At 37.8% G+C, this 26,038-nt stretch overlaps 1 protein-coding gene across 1 annotated transcript; it reads left to right on the top strand.

Moving 5' to 3' along the window:
• Positions 1-415: 415 nt before the first annotated feature.
• On the top strand, positions 416-15,523 carry rnd1b (Rho family GTPase 1b). Its single transcript, XM_082144543.1, has 5 exons — positions 416-641; positions 975-1,062; positions 10,484-10,593; positions 11,772-11,906; positions 12,966-15,523. Exons 1-5 carry the CDS (start codon positions 522-524, stop codon positions 13,209-13,211), a joined length of 699 nt encoding a protein of 232 aa, XP_082000669.1. The 5' UTR covers positions 416-521; the 3' UTR covers positions 13,212-15,523.
• The last annotated feature ends 10,515 nt before the right edge of the window (positions 15,524-26,038 follow it).

The raw sequence follows: 26,038 nt of genomic DNA, 5'->3' as shown, positions 1-26,038 counted from the left end.
CTAATTAATTATAGCTACTCGGGAGATAATGAAGACGCCACAATATGCAGGAAAAGCTGATTTAGTTTGTTTGTGATAGACACACATTGATGCAAACTATCTCGAGAGGCTATGTAGGCTATGTGATTATACTAATAAATATATTTGTTCAACGTCTTTTGTAATCTTAGAACAACCCGAGTGTGGATATTTTGGATAACTCATGTATAAAATTAGCATTCTTGTGGAATTTTTTCTTCGGTAGGGATTAGACAAAAGTTTCCCAAAAGGCTGAGTCGTCGGGGAAATACGTTTCCATCCAGACGGAGGAGGAAAGAATGTGAGGCGTCATCAGCATCGTGCAAGGTGATTGGCTGTTGTGCGGCCACATATAAGCCCACAGTCCACAGTTCAATCACTTCAGCTCAGTGTTGTGTATAATCACCACAGAAACCGTTGTGCACTCGCGCATCCTCGTGTCGATCAGTTTTAGGCGTTTTTGTTTTTGTTTATTTTATTCTGTTAAAAGACAGCGTGAAACCATGAAAGAGAGAAGAAACGCACAGCCACTGGTGGTCAGATGTAAACTGGTGCTGGTTGGGGATGTTCAATGCGGGAAAACTGCGATGTTACAGGTTTTGGCGAAGGATTGTTATCCGGAGGTTAGTAACGTTACAGCATTTCTCAAAGAAGCTCATTCCTTAAAAAAATTCTGTAATTATATTATTAATGGTTTTTCCGAATGAAATGTATGTCTAGGTTCTGTCTCTCATGCATGTTAAGAGTAGTTTCATTATGACATGCTTTGGTTACCAAGTCCGTTAGGATTTTACTGGCATAACAAAATAATGCAAACATTAAATCGGTTTACGTAGAGGAACAGTATGTAAAGATTTAAAGTGGTAGCCTACCGCGATTTCTTTCCAAGCATCACATACATGCAGCATCACGTGCATGTTCATCATCAGTTTTAATATGTTGCATCTCTTCCTCAGACGTATGTGCCCACAGTATTTGAGAACTACACAGCCTGTCTGGAGCTTGATGACCAACGTGTTGAATTGAGTTTATGGGACACGTCAGGTAAGATTAAACGGGTGACTCCGTGACTAAATATTAAAATGCATCTAAATAGAAAGTAACATTTTGTTTTGGGCATGTTATGTAACTTGGGCGACATCATAATGTAAATGAAACCGTATGAGTCTCGACATAATATGAAATGTCATGTGTAATGGAGGAAAAACAATATAAGGTCTGGTAATGTATAACAACTTTAAATCAAAATACATTAGTGGGATTCTTGATTGCTAATGTGATGTCAAAATGGGCTAGGAATATATGGCAAGCCGTTTTGTCTTTTATTCATTCCCAGGACATGAATTTTGACTTCAACAATTACATTTTCACTAGTTAAAATGTCAATTCTTGATATCTGTAATTGTATTTTTCACTAGTTAAATTTCACCATAGGCTGCCATTCAAATTTAATTGTTGATATCAGGAATTGATTTCTTACTAGTTGAAATTCCAATTTCACATATCAGAAATAGAATTCTTACTAGTAAAAAATTATAATTTTTCATATCAATAATTATGTGGTTACTAGTAAAAATAAAACAATTTACAACTCAATTGTCAATAGTTGAAATGTTAATTCTTGATATCTGTCAATGTATTTCAACATGTAACATTTGTTTTTTTCTGATATCTGTCAATGTATTTCTGATATCAATAATTAGGAGAGTAATTTCAGATATCTAAAATGGCTTTCTTAACAATCACAATCATGATATCAAAAATAAACATTGACTACATTTACATGTGCACCAATGCAAGTATTTCTAATAAGCAGAGTCAACTTCAGAATAATGTCAGAGTTCATTCATGAAGTTGTGTGAACAACACACGGCATCCGTGTACGTCTGCGCATGTGCACTTTGGTCAGAGCGGTAATAATGAGATTAAGGCGTTTATATGTCTGTTTATTGTGATTAAAATTGGCGTACGCCATAGTTTAATGCGAATATGTTTACTATGATTTAGAGCTTAACCGCAATAGTTTGATCAAAGTATTGTGTTTACATGAGGTAAAGTTTAATTGCAGTATTGCCAAAATCCCATTATAATCGCATTATGAGGGTGCATATAAACGCACTGATTGTCACTAGTGACAATCTAATTATTGATATAAAAAACGAACTTTTTCATAATTCAATTGTTGATATCAAGAACAGACATTTACACTAGTAACCACGTAATTATTGATATCAAAAATGATTTTTACTAGTAAGAACTGTATTTCTGATATGTGAAATTGGAATCTAAGCTAGTAAGAAATCAATTCTTGATATCAACAATTGAATTTGAATGGCAGCCTATGAAATTTAACTAGTGAAAATACAAATACAGATATCAAGAATTATCATTTTTACTAGTTCAAATTTAATTATTAATATCAAGAATTCATATTTCTGTGAGTGATGACATCATTGTTGATGTGAAGAATGATCATTTTAACTAGTAAAAATAAAATAGTTGATATCAAGAATTCATATCCTGCGAATGATTAAAAGTCAAAACGGCTTGCCATACTAGGAGGGGGCATTTTGTGCCATCATATATTAAAATTACAAATAACTGAGACAAATTTTCAGTATTATAATAATGTTGCATCTGTGTAGTTAATATCATCAGATATTCATGCATTTTTGCTTTAGAGTGTATTCATAGTCTAATTGAAATTGTCTGGAGAAAACACTGGAAATTGGAAACCACAGAATTGTTTGATGTTAGAAAATGTACCAGTATCTTGATAGTCTGTAGTCACTGAATTGCTACATTCCTTACAGTTGTTACGAATTGTAGCTGTTTTATATTCTGCTCAAGGAAACAGTCTGGCTTGTTTTGATCTGTGTTGGGCCAAGCCAGTCATGCTGATTACTAAACCTGATTTGAATATTAAACATATTATTTATGCTAATTCTGAAGCAGTGTAGGAAAATGTAAATGTTGAATAATTGTAACAGATGCTCAGTTTGCAATAGAACACCATATAAAAACTATTTTCTACAAAGCATATGTGCATTTGATTAAAAGAGTGTCCGGTGGACAAAAAAATTGTTTTAACATGGTGTGAAAAATGAGTACAGACTCTGTGATCAGAACTTCTGTCTGTTCCAAAAGTAGTTATTACAGACTATTCTGCTTGTTAATATCTAGTTAACTTGAATATCATTAAAAGATTTGATACTTGAATTTGAAAATCCAGTGATTATTTCATCCTCAAAAGTGCCATGTTAATGTGATTGTTTTCAAGATGACTGCTAATAAACCCTGTATGCCCTTAAAGGAGAACTCCGGTGAATTTTTAAGTTAATCTTGGTCGTTTTACCTTTGTGAGTACTGTCTATAGAAAAAAAAACGAACCGGATTGGTGCTTGCAACGCGGAGCTGTTACAGTTAATGCCCAGAGCTCCCATTCAGCTAAAACGGCAGTTATGGGGGCATAAATGTGTCTTTGTCAGTGTCTTTGTGCCTCTTAACAGACACAAAATGCAATTAAAATGTCTGTCCAACATGAACAGGGCCCTTACATGACAACAAGATGCGTTTAGCAACTTAGCCATTGTTTAAACTCACCTAAATAGTGTTTTAGACGGCTAGCTGTAGTCTCGCGCTGAAGTCCCGTGGGAACTCAGTTGTAGCCGGAACACGACGCTCTTCCCACCTGCACTATGTGCGCGATTTTTTCCCCCCCCAAACCACTTCAGCGGAAATCCCGCCCTGCAGCTGATTTCATTGGTTTAGGTTACAGTGACGGGTAGGTTTAGGGATCAGTGTTTGGTGTAGGCAATCTGTAATTGACATGACCAATGAAAACCTTAGAATCAGCTGCAGGGCGGGATTTCCGCTGAAGTGGGTTGGGGGAAAAAAATCACGCGCACTTACTATTTACCTTTTTCCGGCTACAACTGAGTTCCCAAGGGACTTCAGCGCGAGACTACAGCTAGCCGTCTAAAACACTATTTAGGTGAGTTTAAACAATGGCTAAGTTGCTAAACGCATCTTGTTGTCATGTAAGGGCCCTGTTCATGTTTGACAGACATTTTAATTGCATTTTGTGTCTGTTAAGAGGCACAAAGACACTCTTTAGGTTTATGCCCCCATAACTGCCGTTTTAGCTGAATGGGAGCTCTGGGCATTAACTGTAACAGCTCCGCGTTGCAAGCACCAATCCGGTTCGTTTTTTTTTTCTATAGACAGTACTCACAAAGGTAAAACGATCAAGATTAACTTAAAAATTCACCGGAGTTCTCCTTTAATCCCGGAAGTTGCGTGAAGTCAGCCAATCAGATCAGAGCTTGCCAAATCGAGAAAGTACTTTTTTGTCCAATATGCATCAGGCACGAGACTATAGACTATGTCTGTCTTTCTAACAACTGCCGTATATAATCAGTAGTTTAACGAGTACATGATCACTGAGGCAGTTCACATCTCCCCACGGCTTCCCATTGTAGCCTATTGACCTGATTACAATGTGCTGTGTATGTCTACTCCTCACTGCTCATTTCTGAATCCCTAGTAAATGACAGACATGATAACCTCATGTCTCTTTGGATGTGTTGCCAATAGAAGCATCATTAGCACCCAGTAACGTCTGGCTGTCCGCTGACTGTGAAGTGTGGCTGAAAGGACTAGGTTTCTATACTGTGTTTGTCTGTTGTACGTGTGTGATAGTGATTGCTAGCGAGGGAGAGAGAGAGCAAGGATTACGATTTCATGTACAGATTGCTGAATGAAATATGTGCTGTTAATATGCCCCAGCCTTTTGCTCATGCTTTTTGATCTGATTTAGTCTGCTTGGAGACAAGCCAGCTGAGAGAGAGTACGGTTTAAGGGGATGAGTCTGGGCTTGAATGAGGATGAGAGGGCAAACCAGAGTTTTATCCAGTTTTTATCTCTTAATCATGGCTGGTGTTGTAGAATTCAATGTATCAAGTTAAATGGATATTTCAATTCAAACTACTCTCGGATAAAAACGGAATTGGCTGCATCCATAAATTCAGGAAAAAAGATAAATTGATCATTTGGCAAAAACTAAAATGATACTTAAGTATTTCTCACAAAACTATATTCTCCCACCAAGAAGGCAAAATATACTGTAGCAACATCAGGTGAACACTATTAGTATATTATGCTCACCAAAGCTGCATATATTTGTTTAAAAATACAGAAAAAAACTGTAATATTACAAAATAAATGTTTCTATGTAAATGTATTTTAAAATGTAACCTAATTTATTCCTGTGATGGCAAAGCTGAATTTTCAGTGTTCACATGATACTTCAGAAATCATTTTATATGCTGATTTAGTGCTCAAGAAACATTTCTGAGCATTATCAATGTTGTAAACATCGTGCTGCTTAATATTTTTGTAGATACTGTGAATCTTTTTTCAGGATTCTTTCAAATAGAAATCTTTTGTAAAATTATAAATGTCTTTACTGTCCATTGATCAATTTATTGCATCTTTGCTGAAATACTAATACTTTCTTTCTGACCCCAAACATTTCAGTGGTAGTGTATTCATACATATTCATAGTGCTAAATTATGTACGATTACCTTCAGTGCGCATTTAAAAAAGGTTTAATTGCTGCTTTAGTTTTGTACGTAAAATCAAGCTGGTGCCACAGTCATAACCTACAGTAATTGGTTCATTGCACTTTTTCGTTCACTTTGAATTTAATTTCCGCTAAAGAAAATTTGGCTTGAACTCAAGTAGAAATGACAGAAATTGTGACAAGTGAGATGGATTAAAAAACAAAAATGTTATGACATAATAAGAACATTTTACAGTGTGGCAGATTTGATTTGGAGTGTTGTTTTCGGGTTAAATGCTGTGTGCTATTTATATCAGCTCAGTGATGCTGCTCAATGTGAACGCGGCTTCTTATTTGTCTTCTCCTCATTGATTGCGCTATCCTCATCATTGGGTTTCCAACTGCTTTCTTTGAGGCCCAGGAAGGATTTACAGGTGAAAATCAATCCTCTCACTTAATCACGACAGCCAATTGGACCTTCTGCAGGCTCTTAGAAGATGGCGTCTGTATTTCTAATATGGAGGCTATATTTAATTTGCATTGGGGCATTAGCAATGGATTAGGTGGCATTTGCTGTTACGCTGATGGATGTACATTTTTGTGAATATAAATTCTGCTGCTTCAGTATGGGATGACTACACAAGATCGGATGTGTAAAAATAGTGCTCCATTAGCACATTAAAACAGCCAGTAGATTAATGTGCTCTCCAGTGGCCATTGGCAGTTGATGACAGGCACCAATGAGGAAACACCACCACAGCCCTGAGACGGTATTCCCTGAGGGGTCATGGCCAGCCCCTCGCAGTGAGAGAGAGGGGGGATTCTTTGTTGAGCTCCCATCATGTTCTGTGATGGAATCTCTGGGATCTTAAGGAAAAGGGGGGTTGGGGATATGGAGAATGCTCTAGGTTTTGTTCTCATCTCTAGTGGGAAGACGGACAGGGTCTTTCACTTGCTTCAAGCTCCTTTGTGAACGTTGACCTCTCTCAGCCCCCTGCTCGCATCTACACGAGTCTCAGAGCGCTGATTAATTCACACATATTCTACTACATCAGAGTTTACTCTTATTCAGCTTATAAGTTCTGTTATAATATCTGTTGCAGATGCACATATTTAACTACAAGTCAGTAAAGATTTCAAGTACACAAAATAAGGGATGCACAAAATATTGGCCTGACATATGTACATTTTTAATGTTATCGGCCCAATAAGAAAATGTGGCCGATATATTAAAGACGATAAATAATGGATTATTTCCTTCAGCTGAGACACTTCAGATGCGCACTGTTTGCCATGGTGGTTTTGAATTGCTTGAAATATGATTGGAATCACTTCAAAAAAGGAAAATACAGTTAAGTGAGCAGTGTAAGTCTGTCATATAGGCTACATAAAATTATAATGAGAACATTATAATTGTGTGCTTGGGACATGACTTTTAATGGCGAGACTTTTGTTTTTGTAATCAGGCTCTCAAAAATTCTATAAACATTGGTTGGTTATTGGCTTTCAAATATAAAGAATTATCGGTATCGGGCAAAATTTTCATATCGGTGCATCCCTACACAAAATCATTTGTGCTTTATTTTGAGTCAAACATGAATGATAATGATTTACAGATCAATAACCTGTACTAATAACTGATCTGATTGATTCAGTTCATTAAGAGTCTTTTTAAACAGTTCATTAAAATAATCATGTTATTTGTTCTTGAGTTAGTCATGGGTTGTTTTATTGAGCTAGTGACAACACTAAAATGACGTATTGTGTGGCATTATTTTTGCCGCCAGACTTTCTCATCGTTCAATACAGACAGCAAGCTCATTCACTGGGGTAAAATGCGTTCTTCTTTTCATTATATGATACCATCTTCTTCATACTGGAGTGATATTTTCTTTCCCTAGTAAATGACATTAAGCAGTGATAATTGACAGGATCTGTTATCGCGGTCTCATTTAGACTGTCAGAGAAGGCTTAGTCATGAGGGATGAGCATTGTGAACATGACTCCTTTAATGAGTACTGAAGTGAATCATAACCAAGACCACCTTTTCAAGTGACGTTTTTACAGTCCAAACTGTGACGTCAAGCACACTCAGGTGCGCACCAAAAATCTTTAGTTTGAATGTGATTTATTTTTTTCATTATGTTTCAGAACATGTCTGATGAAACTTGATAGTTACATTCATAATTCAGAGTCATTGCTGAAACGCTGCTAAAATAGTTTTCCAAAGATTGAAAGGGATCAGCAGATGGAATGCGCTGCGGCTCTGGTCTGTGCGGCACACAAAAGCAGCCCACTCCACCTCCATCTGTTCTCTTTACAAGACTCCCAAGGAAAAGGCCATCTCATATCAAACACATGCTCACGTTGGCCCACTTTTCAGTTAAGCTAGTTTGCTCCAGGCATGGCTTCACAACAAAAAGCATTTAGTGCAATTGTAGTGACTCTACTCTGCTCTTTTTTTTTTTTTTTTTTTTTACGCTTCACCAACCCTCCGTCTGGTAATACACAGGCAGCATAACATCCTCATCTTGTTTATCCAGGGAACATGTGGCCCAGGGTTGAGAGCGGAGAAGCGGTTTGTTCACTATTGAACATCCCTGCACACATAGTGCAGTTCTGTGATCCAAGACTGCAGGTGGTACATGATTCGTGTTAGGAAGCGCTCCCTGCCAACAGTATAAGTGTCACAGTGTCCTTTTCAGATTTCAAACGGTGGTTTGAGTGAGTTTTGGTAAGCTCACCATGTGGAGGTCTTTGTCTCTGTCTGCTGGGATGTGCCATTTTGTCAAGATTAATTGAAATTGCTTCTTGTCCCTCGGTGTACATCTACATCGATCGCTGCATTAAGATCAACAGCAATTGAATGCAGCCTCACGCCCAGGTTTGTGTGTTCGTGATGTCCCGGTAATAGAGGAAGGAGGCGGTGATCTGTGCTTCAGAGTGAAGATATGTCTGCAGTGTGGCTCGCACTCACTTAAACCCATTCCTGCTTTAACCAGTGATCTCCATAATGAAATTAGGGAAATTGGCTTCATAATTTTAATTTCATGTTGAATTTTAGTTAATTCAAACTTAGTCAACATGACCCTTTTGAGCAATTCTTCAACTAAATGCTCAAAAAGATTTACAAAGTCATGAGTTATCAGTTTGAATCAGTCTGGCAAATTCACTGAATGTACTCCACTCAACATTAAAAATATTTGAGTATATTGAGTAAAGCATTCATCAGACTGATTCAAAACAACAGCTTAAGACCGAGTTTTTTTGAGTCATTCATTGAAAGAAATGCTTATAAGAGTCATGTTGGATAAGTTTAATCAACTTTAAATCAACATGACATAAAATGTTATATTTAACGTATTGTTTGGGGATTTTACTTGATGTTTTCAGATTGGAATCATAAAAAAGAATTATTTTAGTAGGCCTACTTGTGTAAAAGTAATGTTTGAAAAAAATTGTTTTTTTTTGTTTTTTTTTTTTTCAGACTTTATACTATATTCTACATAACAAAGTAAGTTATAAACCGTGGGAGTTTGAGTCAAAAAAAAAGAACCGAATCAACTATTTGGGAATCAGTTAGACCACACTGTTCACACTCTGTGATTTGATTCAATATTAAGAATCAAAGAATCAGTTATTTGGGAATCAACTGGTCGCACCGAAAAATTTAGATTTTCTAAAAAGAAATAAGCACTGATTCAATTCATAAGAGTGACATGTTCTGATGCAGATTTTTTCCCCCTTTTTTTTAAAGTAAGCTCCCTTTTCAACAAAGTTCAATCAATATTGTTAACTATGAGGCTTCTAGACTGCAGTGCATGGCTAACAATTGTTTCACTGACTCTTGCAAAGATGTGAAGACTGTAACACGTGAGGTTCAGGAGGAAAAAATCATGCAAAATCCATCCAGTAAAGGAGATTCTGCAACAGTGAGGTGTATATAAGGCTGTTTACGTCTCCCCAGCATCTTCTCAGTACCAAGTGGGTGGGCACTGCTCTGTATCAAATGATTGATGGGCAGTTAAGGGATGCCTTTAGGAAGACGGCGCTCTGCAGATGGTTGACTCCAAGGCTGTTGCTGTGGAAACAGAGGGACTGGAGGTATTGGGGGGGGGGGGGGCCAACCCCAGCCCCATCGCTCCAGTTGCATAATCCACTGGAAAAAAAGAAATCGAGGGAGAGAGCGAGACACATAGATCAATGAGGATTTAGAGCTCAATTGTCAGTTTCTTCATCTTTAAAATGCCAATATGCCAAGCAGTGAGAGGAAGAGGGCTTTAACAGAATGTATGATGAGCAGGGGAGACTATCTCTGGCCTTTGTCTGCTTCTGTCTGCAGATATATACAGCACATTCACAGACAGTCAGCTATGTATGTACTGGTGTAAAATATTTAGAAGTTAATTTTGTTTTTTACTTATTTTATTTGTACTCCAGTCTATATATATATCACACATCATGTAGGCTACACACACACACACACACACACACACACACACGTACCTACGTACGTACATGCATACATGTGCATATACGGATTCACAGTTCTAACTAATAACACATCTAAATATTCTACAGCGTGTACAGTCGCATAATAATGTTCTATTTTATTTATTCTATTTATTTACTCTATTTATTTTGTGATTCAGGGTGCAGGGTCATGAAACATTATTTTTTAAATCATTTTAACTTAAGTCTTAAACTAAAAACTAAAATTTAATGTTTATTTTGTTAATGTTCCTGGTTTGTGGATTTAAAAAATGCTTGCTGTCATAACTTTGTATTGAAATGTAACGTTTATAAATATTCTCTACCTCTAAAATGACATTTTATTTTCTGCTGATTTCCTCTCTCATCATTGTAGTCATCTCTTCATTAGCATCTCTCTCTTGTTTCAGGATCTCCATACTATGATAATGTGAGACCCCTCTGCTACAGTGACTCCGATGCTGTGCTCCTATGTTTTGACATCAGTCGCCCAGATATCTTTGACAGTGGACTTAAGAAGGTAACTAGATATTCCTATTAATATTCAAACTCACCACTGACCTCAAGAAATCATTGCATTGGGCTTTCTTTACCGTAAAATGTTTTGTCAGGTAACCTAAAAATGTGCTTCGTGTGGGATTATGAAGTTTAAAGGACAAGTTCGGTATTTTACACTTAAAGCCCTGTTTTCAGATCGTTTCTGATGAAATACAATGGTTAAGATTGAACTTTGGACAAATGCTGCTGTCCCGAGAATTTTAGGTTTTTGTGTTAGCACCCCCCCCCACCTTAACAATGGCTGCATAGGTTCACTGGAATAATCCTTCCTAAAACGCATTAAACTTTCGTTTACAAAGACGTGAAACTCACCGAGTGGTCAGGGGTGTTCACTGATATGCTCACACAAAAATCGCTGCAAAAGATGCTTTCCAACAGGTTTTATCGTAGTTTTTGTCCACCTCCATTGATTTGTATAGGACGTGCTGTGAGACCGCAGCACCTTTACGGTATTACTCCGCCGCTTCTTCTTCTGCTTCTTCTGTGTATTCAATGAAATGCCAGTGGTTTGCTTGCAATTGGCAAAGGTGCATTATCACCACCAACTGGGCTGGAGAGTCTATTATTCAAGCTCTCAACGGAAGAATGTACGGGTGTGAGGCGTTTGGAAAAATAGGTCCACAGTTTTACAACGAATGGTAAAACACCTGTTTGAAAGCATCTTTTGCAGCGATTTTTGTGTGAGCATATCAGTGAACACCCCTGACCACTCGGTGAGTTTCACGTCTTTGTAAACGAACGATTTTTCCAGTGCACCTATGCAACCGTTGTATAGGTGGGGGGTGCTACCACAAAAACCTAAAATTCTCGGGACAGCAGCATTTGTCCAAATTTCAATCTTAACCATTGTATTTCATCAGAAACTATCTGAAAACAGGGCTTTAAGTGTAAAATACCGATCTTGTCCTTTAATTTAGAGTTCTTTATGAATGATTCATTTGTTTTTGCTTTTTTACTGTATTTCAGCATTTTTGGGCTGCAATATTTATCACACCATACTTGCCAGAAGTGCTTGGCACTTAAGAATCAAGATTATAATTGTCACTATGCAACCCTATTTATACAGAACAATGTGTTTGCTCTGTAAGATTAATCATTTCTTGCAAAACAATTATTTTATATATTTCTGTCTCTTTGCAGTGGAGGGCTGAGATCCTCGACTTCTGCCCCAGTACTCGTATTCTCCTCGTTGGTTGCAAGACAGACCTTCGGACGGATGTGTGCACGCTGATGGAACTGTCCAATCAGAAACAAACACCCATCACTCATGAGCAGGTACAACCACACATTGTTTCTTTCCACTGTTGCATTGATCTTGCTTACTCAGGCTGTAAGGCAATATTCTCTGTAAATCTGCTTTTTGAACTACACTACCGGGTCAGTAAGATTTTTTTTTGAAAGAAGACTTTTTTCTTTTTCTTTTTTTTTTTTAGCAAGGATGCATTAAATTATTCAAAAGTGACAGTAAAGACATTTATAATGTTACAAAATATTTCTGTGTCAAATAAATGCTGTTGTTTTGGGCTTTCTATTCATCAAAGAATCCTGAATACATTGTATCACAGTTTCCACAAAAATATGAAGCAGCACAACTGTTTTCAACATTTATAATAAATATTTCTTGAGCAGCAAATCAGCATATTAGAATTATTTATGAAGGATCATGTGACACTGAAGACTGGAGTAATGATGCTGAAAATTCAGCTTTACATCAAGGGAATAAATTACATTTTAAAATAGTATATTAAAAATAGAAAGTTATATTTATTTGTACAAATATTTCACAATATTACAGTTTTTCTGTATTTTTGAGCAAAAAATTGCATCCTTTCAAAAACTTTTTAAAAAGATCTTACCGACTCCAAACTTTTGAACAGTAGTGTGTATGTATATATTGTGAAAAGAAGTATTATTATTATTATTAAAAAAAGATACACCATCAGCTAGGTAAATATTTTCTGGGTAATATTTAAAGAATTGCTTTGGAGTTAGTGCAGTGACAGTTAAATACAATGCCATTTCGGAAATAACATGTTCACTTTATAAAATCATACTTAATAGTTATGTATAATAATACAATATATGTTTACCTGGTTAATGGGTACATGAAAACATAGCTGCCCTGTATAATTTAGGAAGGGGGTCATCATAAACCACTGTTTTAAATCTTTAAATCAGACACTTTTCTTTACTTTGGACGCTGTCTTAAAAGGCAACTGCCTATATAGACAACTCACAACATGAACAAAGCTTTTGAATCTATGACCTGTATCTTTGGCTTCTATTAAGAACCTACAGCGAACTGAGTTTTTTGTGCATCTCCTCCCATCACAGGGCTCTGCCATGGCCAAACAGTTGGGTGCCGAGGCTTATCTGGAGTGTTCAGCCTTCACCTCCGAGAAGAGCATCCACAGCGTGTTCCGCACAGCTGCGCTGGCTTGCATTAACAAGCTGCAGCCACTTGCCAAGCCAAGCCCGACCCGCCGGCTGTCCAAACGCCTGCTGCACCTCCCCAGCAAATCTGAGCTCCTGTCCTCCACCTTCAAGAAGGAGAAGGCCAAGAGTTGCTCAGTAATGTGAGTGGAGAACTTCACCCCCCATAACAAAAGCTACACCATTCCCTGCGCTTTGGTCTGGGGAAGGGGGTGGGTTCCGATTGCCACATCATTGACGTGTGGAATCCTTCCTCACCCCCCCAAAGAAACACCTTTCAGAGCAAGTGGACACCTCGCTGTCCTCCTTGTCCTGAGCTCTTCAACAGTGCATATGTATTTTCAGTACTGTATCTTGCTTTTTCAAAACGAGATTCAATCATCAGCCGTCATCTATTCACTCCTTGTTTTTGAGAGATTTGCTGTCGTTGTGCCAGTTGAAGCTCGGAATGATTCAACTTAGGAAACAGATGTTTTAAAAGAGGTTCAATGTAAGCTATTCAATGTATAAATACGAGCTCTCTAGTGTAAGATTCAAAATACATGCCTACAGTATGCACTAATGACTAAATCTGAGGGAACCGATCCAAGGGAATTGTGAAGCCGTTGGGGAGCTGTGTGCGAGGCCTGGGTCATGTAGAGGAGAACGAGGCCCATTTGGCATGATCATGCTGGTCGAATTGGCTGCAGTGCAGGAAGCGAAATGTGATTTTTAAATGGGAACCATTCATATCTGAACACTAAGATGGAGGAATATAGGGAAACAAGGGCCAAAAATATGTGTAAAAAAGACCATTTATGATGCTACCAAAGTCAATTTTCCCTTATCTCCTCTATTAGAACACTGTCTGATATACACATGCTTCTATTTTTAGAGGCAATAGCTATCTGAGAGATAGGATGGGTGTGACTGGGGAATATATTACAGTGATTATCTTAACATCTCCTGCTGCTCTGTAGTGTAGACAACCATGAATTTGTGAAGCGATCCCTGTGCTAGTTCTGCGAGGACTCGATCGGATCGAATTTGGCACGATGAATCTTCTTTCCTTTTTGAAATGACCTCGAGAGATGTGGTAGCACTGTGTTTTCAGAAACTAACAGATTTAAAATAAGAAGGTTGTACATCGCCTGGTTTGAGACAATTAAGATCAGACCAGCTTGGGTTTAGTTTTTCATGCATCTTATGTAGCAATCTCCCATTTCATTGCCTCCATGCTCATTTGCAGCACTAGCAGCAAAACTATTTGTGGATGATATCGTCCAATGTGCTTCTAAACTTGATTCTCAATGGGAAAAATAAAAATGTGTTTTCTTGTGCAAAGTGCTAATCTTGAAGTCTGCTTACCACCACAAAGCAATAATTATGGTTCAAGTGCTTATAATTCAAAGTGTGTACAGTGGCAATAATTAAAACAAAAAAGGCTATTATAAATTCATGCTAATGCTTTGTGGACATGCGTATATTTATGTGGATATACATCAGTGCTGCTGTACAAACAAGCCAATATATTGTGACTCTGTTGAGCCTTTGTTAAAGTAATTAGATGAAAATATGACCATTGGAGTGCAACGTTTTTTTCCCCTCATTTTCAACCAAATAGGAATATTAGTGTTCTGTTCATGAGCATAAGAGCGGTTAATGCATGAGGAGGAGATGGACTGGAAGGAGATTCAGACTGGACATTTTAATATATGGATCAGCTGACCTGATAAGGGCTTTGATGTTTGTGAATCTTCAAGGCCAAACTGGAAATGGAAACAGACTTTTGGAATAAAACCGAACAGGCTGGTCCTGTTTAATGAAAGATATTTTTCCATTTTTTAACTATTGTTCAAATAGTTGTTTTTGCTTTATTTCTGTACACTTGAAATCAATATTTTGTTCAGTGGCGGAAGATGAGACGCGGGCAGCCACTGTGGCTGTTTACAAGCTCCGCCACTGTGATCACACACCAAATTCCTTTTTGCATTGTCTAGTGACTTTGTAAATAAAATGAAAATGAATTTTGGGTGCTAGGGGAGTATGAACAGCGTGTAAACATGTCACATGGCTGGTCATACATTGTAGCTGCCGATTTATGTTTGTGAAGTTCTGGGTCATGTGAGCGTCCCAGATGAAGAAGGACATTCAGTCATTATGCTGCATTGCACACTGTTTGGTACAAATATACTTCAAGCATGTCCTCTAGTTCTTCAGTTGTACATATCCTGTTTTGTAATCTTTGTAAGACATCTAAAAGAATGTCACAAGATTAAATGTTCATGTTGTGGATTGACAAAGATGTGCTTAATGTAAAACTGCTTAGTCCTATTTATTTGGATTCATCATTTGAGGCAGGCAACTATTTTCTGTTTCGTGTTTTACACTGTTTTATTTCAGAATGTTATTTTTTTTAAATGATGACTTCTCCTTTTGTCTTTCCAGTAATAAAGCTTGCCTATGTGTGGCACACACGACCTTGGGTATTGAGTATTTGAGTTTGTTTTGGACTCTACTGTGAACTAAGGCAATTCATAAAAATGCATATTTGCATTATGTGTGTGTGTGTGTGTGTGTGTGTGTGTATATATATAATTTCTCTTTAAATGTACCTCAAGTATCAGCCAAGGAAAACTGAAAAATGTTGCCCCATAATTGTTTCTTTGACTAAGAAAGACATGCTTAAATTGTCTTTGTTGTACATTTATATAGATAAATAATTCCATATCATACTTAAACTTATAGTTGCCTATGTTAAAATAAGGCAGCTTAATTTCTGTAATATTCAAATTCAAAAAGGATCACATGATCCTTCAGAAATCATTCTAATATGATGATTTGGTAAATGGTAGTGCTGCTTAATATTTTGTGAAAACCATTTTTCAGGATTTGATGAAAGTTTAAAATGAGTTAAAAAGAACAGCATTTATTAGAAATGAAACATTATAAATGGCTTTTGTGTCACTTTTGATCAATTTAATACATACTTGCTGAATAATTTCTTTTCAAAAAATCTTATTTTCCCTTACTGTAAATCTATCAAAGAAATGACTTCTTAGTTCACATTTAGCAAATATTGTGTTATTTCTATAGTCTACATAATTCCATTAATAAAATGCTAGCTCTCCTTCTGTTAGCGTCTGTTTGGATGCCAGGTGGGCTGTTGCGTTGGCACGTTCCTTCCTTTCATCAGCCAGTGTAAGACATCTCCCCTCTTAATCACACATTACCTAGATTCCTTGGATACTGAGCTGGGTTGCACATCTGTCTCAAGACACAACATCTGGGAGGGGGTGTGGGGCACAAGCTGCTGACAGTGTCCAAAAGAGGAACGCTGCCAGGAGGACATGAGGTGGAGGTGGAGACCCCGACTCAGCAGCCAACCCCAACTTCAAATTTCACCGGGAAACAGCTCTACAAAGACAACCATAATGAAGTTGCTCATTCGGCGCATGTAAAATGAGGATATCATAATGAAACATGCTAATGTTTCTTTTTTTTTATTACTTTTTGTGCATTCCAAAGTGAGGACTAGCATGACCCAAAGTACGCTGTATCCAAAGTATCTATCTACAGTATCTATCTATCTATCTAAAAAAAAAGAGGTGTGAATTAAACCTTCATATGGTGCGTTCAAGTCAGGCCGTAAAGATCGTATTTACGAGTTGAACGCACATGATTAGTAGCAGCAGCCATGTCACCCTGTAGCCCAAGACCGGTTGCCCACTGAAGCTAAGCAGGGCTGAGCCTGGTTAGTACCTGGATGGGAGACCTCCTGAGAAAACCAGGTTGCTGCTGGAAGAGGTGTTAGTGAGGCCAGCAGGGGGTGCTCACCTTGTGGTCTGTGTGGGTCCTAACGCCCCAGTGTAGTGATGGGGACACTATACTGTCAAAGAGCACCGTCCTTCGGATGAGACGTTAAACCGAGGTCCTGACTCTCTGTGGTCATTAAAAATCCCAGGATGTCTTTCGAAAGAGTAGGGGTGTAACCCCGGCATCGTGGCCAAATTTGCCCAGTGGCCTCTGTCCATCATGGCCTCCTAATCATCCTCATATACTGATTGGCTTCATCACTGTCTCCTCTCCACCAGTAAGCTGGTGTGTGGTGGGCGTTCTGGCGCAATATGGCTGCCGTCGCATCATCCAAGTGGATGCTGCACATTGGAGGTGGTTGAGGAGATTCTCCCTTCTATGTAAAGCGCTTTGAGTGCTGAGAAAAGCGCTATATAAATGTAATGAATTATTATTATTATTATTATTACATGAACGCCACCACAATGTCGTAAATACGAGTGGGATTTTCTTTAAGCCCCGATCTTTATGAGTTGGGGTCGTGTCAGTGAACAACATGGCAGAATACCACAATACTATTTATGGTGCGTTTAACTTCATTTTCTGTAAGTAGAGTTTAAGAACCTTGTTGTATTTTTGTGTAATTAATTAAGATGAAGTAGCCTACACCGCCATACTCCGACGAAAGTGACTTGAGCGCACCTGCCGTCGTGAACACGACTTCCCACATCGTAAATACAAACTTCCCATGAGGACTTAAACGTACGATTAGACACTTGTGATATCAGTGTGGGAGTTTATCAAAAGCGCTGACCTCCTGCCTCAAATATTTGGTGCTTTTGATCCTCTCAACAGCGCTTATGAAAGCATGCTAGAAGGATGTTTATTATTGTTAAATGCCATGCAATAGCCCGCATGCAGTGAAAATACCGAGGATCCCGAGGGTCCAGTCTCACCTCAGCCAGCTCTAAGTGTCCGCTAACACAAAACGTGCTTCCCCAGAAGTAAACATGGCCATACTTACTCATTCGCATGGAGATGGAGTTGTAAGAGTGCATACGTTGATAGTCATAGCAAATTAGGCCAACATCTGGACAGACACAGGGAAAGGAATTGTTCACTCAGCTATGAACAGATATGGTTAAAGGCCACAGGCATCATGGCACAAAACCAGAGAAAATTGCAGGGGAGCTCATTTTAAAGTAGCTTATTTTAAATTGTTTGCTTGTAGATGTCCTTGACTACATATATAAACAACATTTATGGTTATGTAGTGTCAGTGATAAATCAAATCTTCTATCCTCATTCAAATCCCAACTAAAAAACTATATTTTTAGTTAGAGTATTGACTCTGTTTAGTGTTCTGCTGTTTTATATTTGTATGTGTATATGTATATGTGATGCATACTTATCTTTGATTCTGTGTTTATGTCATCTCCTTGTACAGGGACCTGGAGCTTGGGAAAGGTGCTTTATAAATAAAACGTTTTATTATTAGTAGTAGTAGTTATCCATTAGTAGGCTATGCAGACATTTGAGTCTAGAAGAGAAGATATGAAGCGATTCACTAGGAACCTTACCAAGAGACAATATTTATGTCAAAAGTCACATTAAATAGAATATTTTCTAGCAATAAAAGAATTAAAATTAAATAGTCTTTTTAAATAAATTATAGTAAAATAAATAATAAAAAACTAATCAAAATATTTGTTAAATCAAATTTTGGGTAGGCTACTTGGGTAAAACTGAGAGCATTTTATTAATTAATTATTAAATAATTATTGATTATTATGTCTAATTATTATGTCTTCCTATCTTGCTGTAGAAACGGTTCAACTAATGGATGAATAAAAGGTATGGACATTTTTTGGGGGGGGGGGGGGGGGGGGGGGGGTCAGGTGGTTGCTGGATATCTTGGTCATTAAAATTAGTAGTTTTTGTATGGTTTTAATTGCTGGATAGAAGGTTCTCGACTCAAGTATTCATAAAAACATACATGGAAAAATTTTAAATGCAGTTTATATGACTAAGAAAGACATAATGTATTTTGTACAATTAAATAGAAAGTCATGCTGTACCATGTTTTCTTTTTTTTTTTGTCATTAAAATTAATTAACAATTTAAAGACTTTTTTTTTTCTTTTCTTTTTTATCAACAGATGTCAAAAATATGACATTTTGTATGATTTTAATTGCTGGGTACAGTCAAGAAGGTCTAGATCTCCGAGGTGGAACAGCCTGAGTTTTTAATTGATATGTTAACATTAAAAAAGTAATGGGACAGTAAAATGCACCCTATTCATGGTAACGTCCTTTAACCATTCGGTGCACAAATAATTTGGTATGAAATAATCCCCCCCCCCCCCCGAAATATATATATATATTTTTTCAACATTCTACAATGCATCTTTATTTCAAATTGTCTCTGAAAGAACGGTGAGATGCAATCCTTCTAACCAGATCCCTGTTTGGGTGAGTTTGTTCTCCCTCCTGAGGAGGGAAAGCGAGCATCGCTCTGTGATTACTGATGAGCTGTCTGCCTCTGCAGCAGACCCACAGACACTTCCAGTTTCACACAGTCTCTGCCGCAGTGCAGGACCCAGCCAGCTCATCAACACCACTGCTTCTGTCTTACTAAGATCAAACACTCTTTTGTGCCCCTCTCAGTCTTGAGTGTGAGTGATGTTTATATAGTGGGTCAGCGGTGTATGTAAATATGTTTTGTTTTTTTTGTGCAATAATAATGTGACATATTTGATATGGCACTTCATTTGTGAAGGTCCATAAGCGTCAGTGAGCTCTGGGCAGACTAATGAAGCAGACAGAGCTGCAAGGATAACATGTGCCCTGCATTTACCATATAATGAAAAAGATTCAAAACCCCACAGATCAACTATTACTCTCTGATATAGCAGAATCAAATAAACCTCTAAATGAAATGGACTTTTAAAATAAAAGTTAATAATACAAATTAATTTGTTAGTGATTAAATTACACTTCTCATAAATAAAAGAAAATTAATACAAATATTTAATCACATTTTAAAATGTACTGTTGTAAAAACTTTTCCAAAAATAGATGACAGTATTTTTTTATATGGGTGGAAATCATGCGGTAACAGGATTTATTTATAGGATCGAATTAATTAATAATAAATAAATAAAAATACAAAAAAATTGTTTTTAGTACACTGAATTGAATATTAATTCAACAAATTATGTAAAAAATATGACATTTTTGTATGGTTTAAATTGTTGCATATAGTCTGACCTCTGAGATGGGACAGCCCTAAATCAGCTTTTTTTTAATGGAGTATTGACATTAAAAAAGTAACGCAACAGTAAAAATGCACCTAACACAATAGCCAAGAGCATCTACAATGTAAAAAATTATATTATAACTTATGTTTCTACCTTACTGTAACAATTTAAACTTTTTTAATAATAAAAGATTAAACTCGATTTCAGTCAGTTTAATATAATTTAAGTTGAAATGGCTTGCCAATTTGATTACACTTAAAAATATAAGGCAGCGAGTTTTTAAGTTGAAAGAGGTAGTAATTATTTTTTACAGTCTTATAGCAGAATCACTGTTTCTGGGTGGACCAGAAGATTATTATTATTTTTTTTATATTTGCATTTTTCTCATTTAATGCAACATCTTTCAATACAAATGTATCTTATGTCAGCATAAAAACTTAAGTGAAAAGATGAATTGAAAAATGAACTTCACAAGTTTATGTAAAACCTTAATTAGTGAGATAGAAATAATGCAGAATATAAAACTTTTTTTTTTATTTATTTTTTATTTATAACAAACTCTCTGTTCATTTCCTGGTTTAAAATTCATTTTGGATTCCAGATATGTGGACTCCACTGTATATGATTCATATTTATCATAAACCAACTATTATGCTTGATATTAATGTTAACAAATTAGTGTAACATAAATATTCAAGGTTTTTATGTTCTGTTTGTTTCTTTTCTTTCCAAAAATTCTTTTCATAATTACCAAAAACCACTCTTAACGGGAAGATTTTATTCATGGAATGTTAATAAACATCATAAACAATTTTGTTTACCCAAGCAAAATGTCTCTTCCATGTTTGTGCTCCTTTAATCATCCTGCAAGCAGCTGACAGAGTCTGATCCCATAGTCTCCCATGAGCACTTTGTCCACCCACTCTCTCTCTATAGGGCAAATGCACACATGATCAATTGTTCAGCGTTCCTGAAGCTCTGCCAGACTCGCTCTCTCTTTTGTTGTTTTGTAACAGAAGCAGCAACATCTTCCCTGAGTTTCTAGTACACATCCAAACACTAAACGGTACGTCCTGTCCACGATTCAGTCAAGCAAGTCAAGTGTTTCTTGCCCGGATCAGTAATCACAAATTTAGCCATGATTCTTTTCATCTATGTGTATTTATTTTGATGATTTAAACTGCTGCTCATTTAATTAAATATCGGTTCCGATTATAACAATATCCGCATGCCTGCTCTGCATAAACTGAAACAGGATATTGAGCAGCCCAAAGGAAAGACACACAAACATGCAATGATATGCACACACTCGCATTGTGCTTTTCCTCGTGCCATCACTAGGCAACAGTGCACACAAAGGCAGTGCGTTCTGATGTGCAGAATGTGACAGTGTTGAATGCACAGCCGGAGCAAAGGCACAAGTCAGGTTAAATGTCATTGTTCTCATTACCTCCAACTCAAAGAAAAAGAACGAAATATAGTCGAGCACTCAAGCGATGACCAACCGTGTTCTGCAAGTGAATCTGGCAAACAACAAGGAGGGGGGTAAACCGCTGTGTGCTGAACACGGCCAGGATGATTCATGCCTGTCAAACCCAGACAACTCACCCAAATGCACAAATACGCTTTTTCAGTTCAAGTGCCATGATGGGATTAAATGTAAGTACTGTATGCTCTGCGTTGGGGTCACCTTGTCTGGATTTATTTTGCGACAATGACCGCTGACTGTACGTTATCCTGCATTCGTTTTTGCATTTAGAAATGGAAGACGCAGGGCATTGAAATGAAAAACAAACTGCAAGGTCTTGCGATGCATTTTTTTTAAAAGGTTGAACTTATTGTAACTTGAGCCCCGCATTTTTAGAACGGCATGTTATGTGCGAAATTCTGCAAAACTGGTCAAAAGGCCCTTGTTTTTTTTAATGTAAATAATCTAGATGGATGTCTTTGGCCCTGTTTACACCTGGTATTAAGATGTATTTTGGTTGATCAGATCACATGTGGAGAGCGCAAAATAAACAGGGTCTAAAACGTTTTGAGCTTTCGAACGGATTATGTGTTTAAACAGCCGCAAAAGACTGCCTACTCTCTACTGACCTGTAAACATTATGGGAAGCGTGCCAACCAGACGGGATTTAAACTTTGTTGGCTGCCGCTGGAGACCCAAGTTTGGTTTGAAGACAAAAAATGTACCAAGCATAAACCATTCCTGATTTCTAACACACACAGCATTCAGTGTGGTCTTGTGGTTGTCAGAGCAGAAACGAAAGCTGTTGCTCTCCGTGTGTTTTTCCCTAGTCTCCAGGCACGTTCATATGTAAATTGCGCGAGCTGATTTTTCCCATTAGATTGAAAGGTCTGAAAAAGCCCATTTATCTACCTGCCCTCGAAGAAATCAGGACAGAAGTGGTTGAAACTAGACAAAAGAGACGGATTAAAACACCAGGTGTAAACGGATGTTTCTCCCTCGTCTACCTGTGATCCGATTGACCAAAACGTGTCTTAATACCAGGTGTAAACAGGGCCTTTGATAATGTGATCACGTCTCACATATAGGCCAGCAGCCGTATCAGCATGTAGCCCAAGACTGGTTGCCCACTGATGCTAAGCAGGGTTGAGCCTGGTCAGTACCTGGATGGGAGACCTCCTGAGAAAAACCAGGTTGCTGCTGGAAGAGGTGTTAGTGAGGCCAGTAGGGGGCGCTCACCCTGTGGTCTGTGTGGGTCCTAACGCCCCAGTGTAGTGATGGGGACACTATACTGTCAAAAGAGCACCGTCCTTCGGATGAGACGTTAAACCGAGGTCCTGACTCTCTGTGGTCATTAAAAATCCCAGGATGTCTTTCGAAAGAGTAGGGGTGTAACCCCGGCATCCTGGCAAAATTTGCCCATTGGCCCCTGTCCATCATGGCTTCCTAATCATCCCCATATACTGATTGGCTTCATCACTGTCTCGTCTCCACCAGTAAGCTGGTGTGTGGTGGGCGTTCTGGCGCAATATGGCTGCCATCACATCATCCAGGTGGACGTTGCACATTGGTGGTGGTTGAGGAGATTCCCCCCTTCCCTATGTGAAGCGCTTTGAGGACTCTGAAAAGCACTATATAAATGTAACAAATTATTATTATTATTAAAGGTGAGTTCACGCCATGTCATAATTACAGTAACATAATTGCCGTAACAATTCAGAACTGTAAAAAGCCTTCACGTGCTTGTAATTTGTAATTACAATGTGTAAACTCGTAATTTTCTGAGAGCTACGACTTGTAGCACCTGACCAGTGCAGATTTAAAGTGTGTTCGACTTCAAGAGGCACTGTGCAAAACAATCGGTGTGTGACATCAAAGTACCGTGCAAGCGATTCGAAAGCATTCAGAGCTTTATTTAAGGTAATTATGACATGGCGTCAAATCAGCATATGGCGTACAACTTTGAATGTTCTTATGTTTTGCTTTTTTTGTAGCTCTATTCTAGTGCATGACAGTGTTCTAAGAACACTGTTTTTTAATAGGCTACCTCTACCCTAGCCCGGATGCATTGCCAGCCGAACTTAGCCCCGACAACAACATTTTTAGGTCGGGAAGTCATATTCTACATAGTCATATTCTGACTAGAATCTGAGTATGACGGCGTCAGGCTACCTCTACCCTGTTTGTAAATGTAAAAACGCTGTGTGAATGGTTCCTTAAAATGTACAAAACAATTTGTCTTGCAACACTGTAACAATTGTACAGTAATAGTACACGCAGTGTTCAGAAAATGCAGTGGTCGAGGTAAAATAAGTCCATTTGTTTTTAAAAAGCACCTCAAGACCATGTGTTTTTTTTCATTCCACTGCCCTGCAACTCACATCTTTGAACACAAAATTGCATTCTGTGTGAACTGCCCCAAACACGTCCATCTAGCACATATTACATCGAAAAACAATGGAAAAGCAGCGCAGTGGAATTCAAAAACCCATTCTGAGTGTGTGTGTGTATGTGAACAACATGAAATATCCCAGTAGGGGCCACAAAAAGTGTTTTTGCATTCTTCTGCGGTGCTTATCTATTGTTTGACAGACAACTTTGAATGTTACATTTATGTTTTGCATCTTCTGCAGCGTCCCACACGACACAGTTTTCTAAGGGCACCCTTGTGTCCTAGTTGTCGACTGGCAAGTTCGGCAAATTGTGTTTGAATGAAATGACAGAGAGGTCCACGAGTCAGAGAGTCCAAGATGTGATACGAGCAACATGAAAGTAGCTCCATTTCCAGATGAGTGGTTTCATTTACAGCATTTCAATGGACAACAATGAAAGTGAGGAAATAACCGACTGCTGAATGGTGCAATTGACCGGACAGAATAATGTATTCCAGAGAGTTTCTAAATCCCTAAGTGTTTCTTTTACACGGTATAAGTGGCTACAGCTCAGAACAGGATGTGTGGTGTGAACGACTATGAGATTTTTCCCCCCCTCTAGATCCGTAAAGTAACTCTGTGAAAAAGAAATCCAACTCTAAGAGAATTACACTTTACTTTCACCTTGTCAGCAGGATGACTGACCCATCCAGTTCAAAGCACAAAAATAGCTGCTGTATTGTCGGACCGAGGTCCGATCTCAAGGGCAAAGCTCTTATTGAAGGGCTGAGGATCGAGGAATTGGACTGAGTCGGAAGTGATGTTAAATCACAATGACATGCGATTAGGAATCACACTCACTGAACAAGCACTTAGAGGATGTTTCTCCATGTACTCACAAGGAATATATGGGAAGTGAAGCACAAAGTGAGCTTGAAGGAGGTTATGTAAGAAACACACAGTGACTTTACGTTCTGTGCTGCTGACGGAATCCAAAACAAGTCATGTTCTTGGTATTTGGGAGTTGATGTAGCTTTCGTGACGGTTCACTGCGGTTTTTCACTTCGCAGTTGTTCTTTTTGATTTAGTCAAGTAAACATATCAAACTTAGGTTTGCACTAACAAAAAGTACCATGTGTTTTTGACATTTTATTTTATTTTTAGACAATGGTAATATAGTATATGGATGATTAACATGGAATTTAAAAAACATTTTGAAAATAAAACAAAGAAACTATGTAAAATGGAAAAGAAATATTGATAAAACATTAAAACATTTTTAATTAGTAAAAATGTAATTGTTTATCCATTGTTTGGTTCCTATTAGTTCACAGTACATTAACAAATGTTAACAAATATACATTTGGATTTGAAAAATGTTGCAATTACCATTGACTAAGAATAATAAATGATAGAAGTATTGTTCATTGTTAGTTCATGTTAACTAATAAAGCTAATGTTAAAAAACAAGACATTATTGTAAAGTGTAACTGATTGTCATAACCCGGCTCAAAGGCCATGACAAATACGAAGAGGACACGGAAAATTGCCAAAAATAAACATATTTATTATAACAACCTGTCTAGCGCAGGTGTTCCCAATCTGGCTCTAGCGCAGGTGCTGCCAATCTGGATTACGGGCACTGATACCTTCAGAGACAAAAGGAGACTGTAAACTGCCCAACACCACACAGTTAAACACCTAACCATGCATGACCGTCACCCCCCCCCCCCCCCCCCCCCCCCCTTAAAGTCGGTGTTCCCAAGGACCACCGGCCCAGCAGTAACACCTAACAAAACTACTCAATGTATCCAAATAACCTAAATTACATCAATATGACACAAAGTAGATACATGACCTCCGTCTCAGCCACTTCACCTGGAAACTTCCTCACTTATCCTCAGTAACCCTGATACCTGAAAAGCAGATTAGGAAAAATACATACAGAAGAAACAGATATATGACAGTACAAGAGACATCATCAACTTTGGAACTCATACTAATCCCCATCAATGCAGAGGAGCACGAGAAAGAGCATCTGCCATAATATTCTCTGACCCCTTTATGTATCTAATATCCAGGTTATAAGCCTGGAGAAACA

Source organism: Leuciscus leuciscus, assembly GCF_965113295.1.
Source record: "Leuciscus leuciscus genome assembly, chromosome: 18".
NCBI lineage: Eukaryota > Metazoa > Chordata > Actinopteri > Cypriniformes > Leuciscidae > Leuciscus > Leuciscus leuciscus.
This window is presented reverse-complemented; position numbering and strand designations above follow the sequence as displayed.

Bases quoted from the DNA above. Each gene is read 5' to 3' on its own strand.
- rnd1b (XM_082144543.1), top strand. From the start codon at position 522: ATGAAAGAGAGAAGAAACGCACAGCCACTGGTGGTCAGATGTAAACTG. The intron at 1,063-10,483 runs GTAAGATTAAAC...CTCTTGTTTCAG, and splicing joins GAGTTTATGGGACACGTCAG to GATCTCCATACTATGATAAT. The intron at 10,594-11,771 runs GTAACTAGATAT...GTCTCTTTGCAG, and splicing joins TTGACAGTGGACTTAAGAAG to TGGAGGGCTGAGATCCTCGA.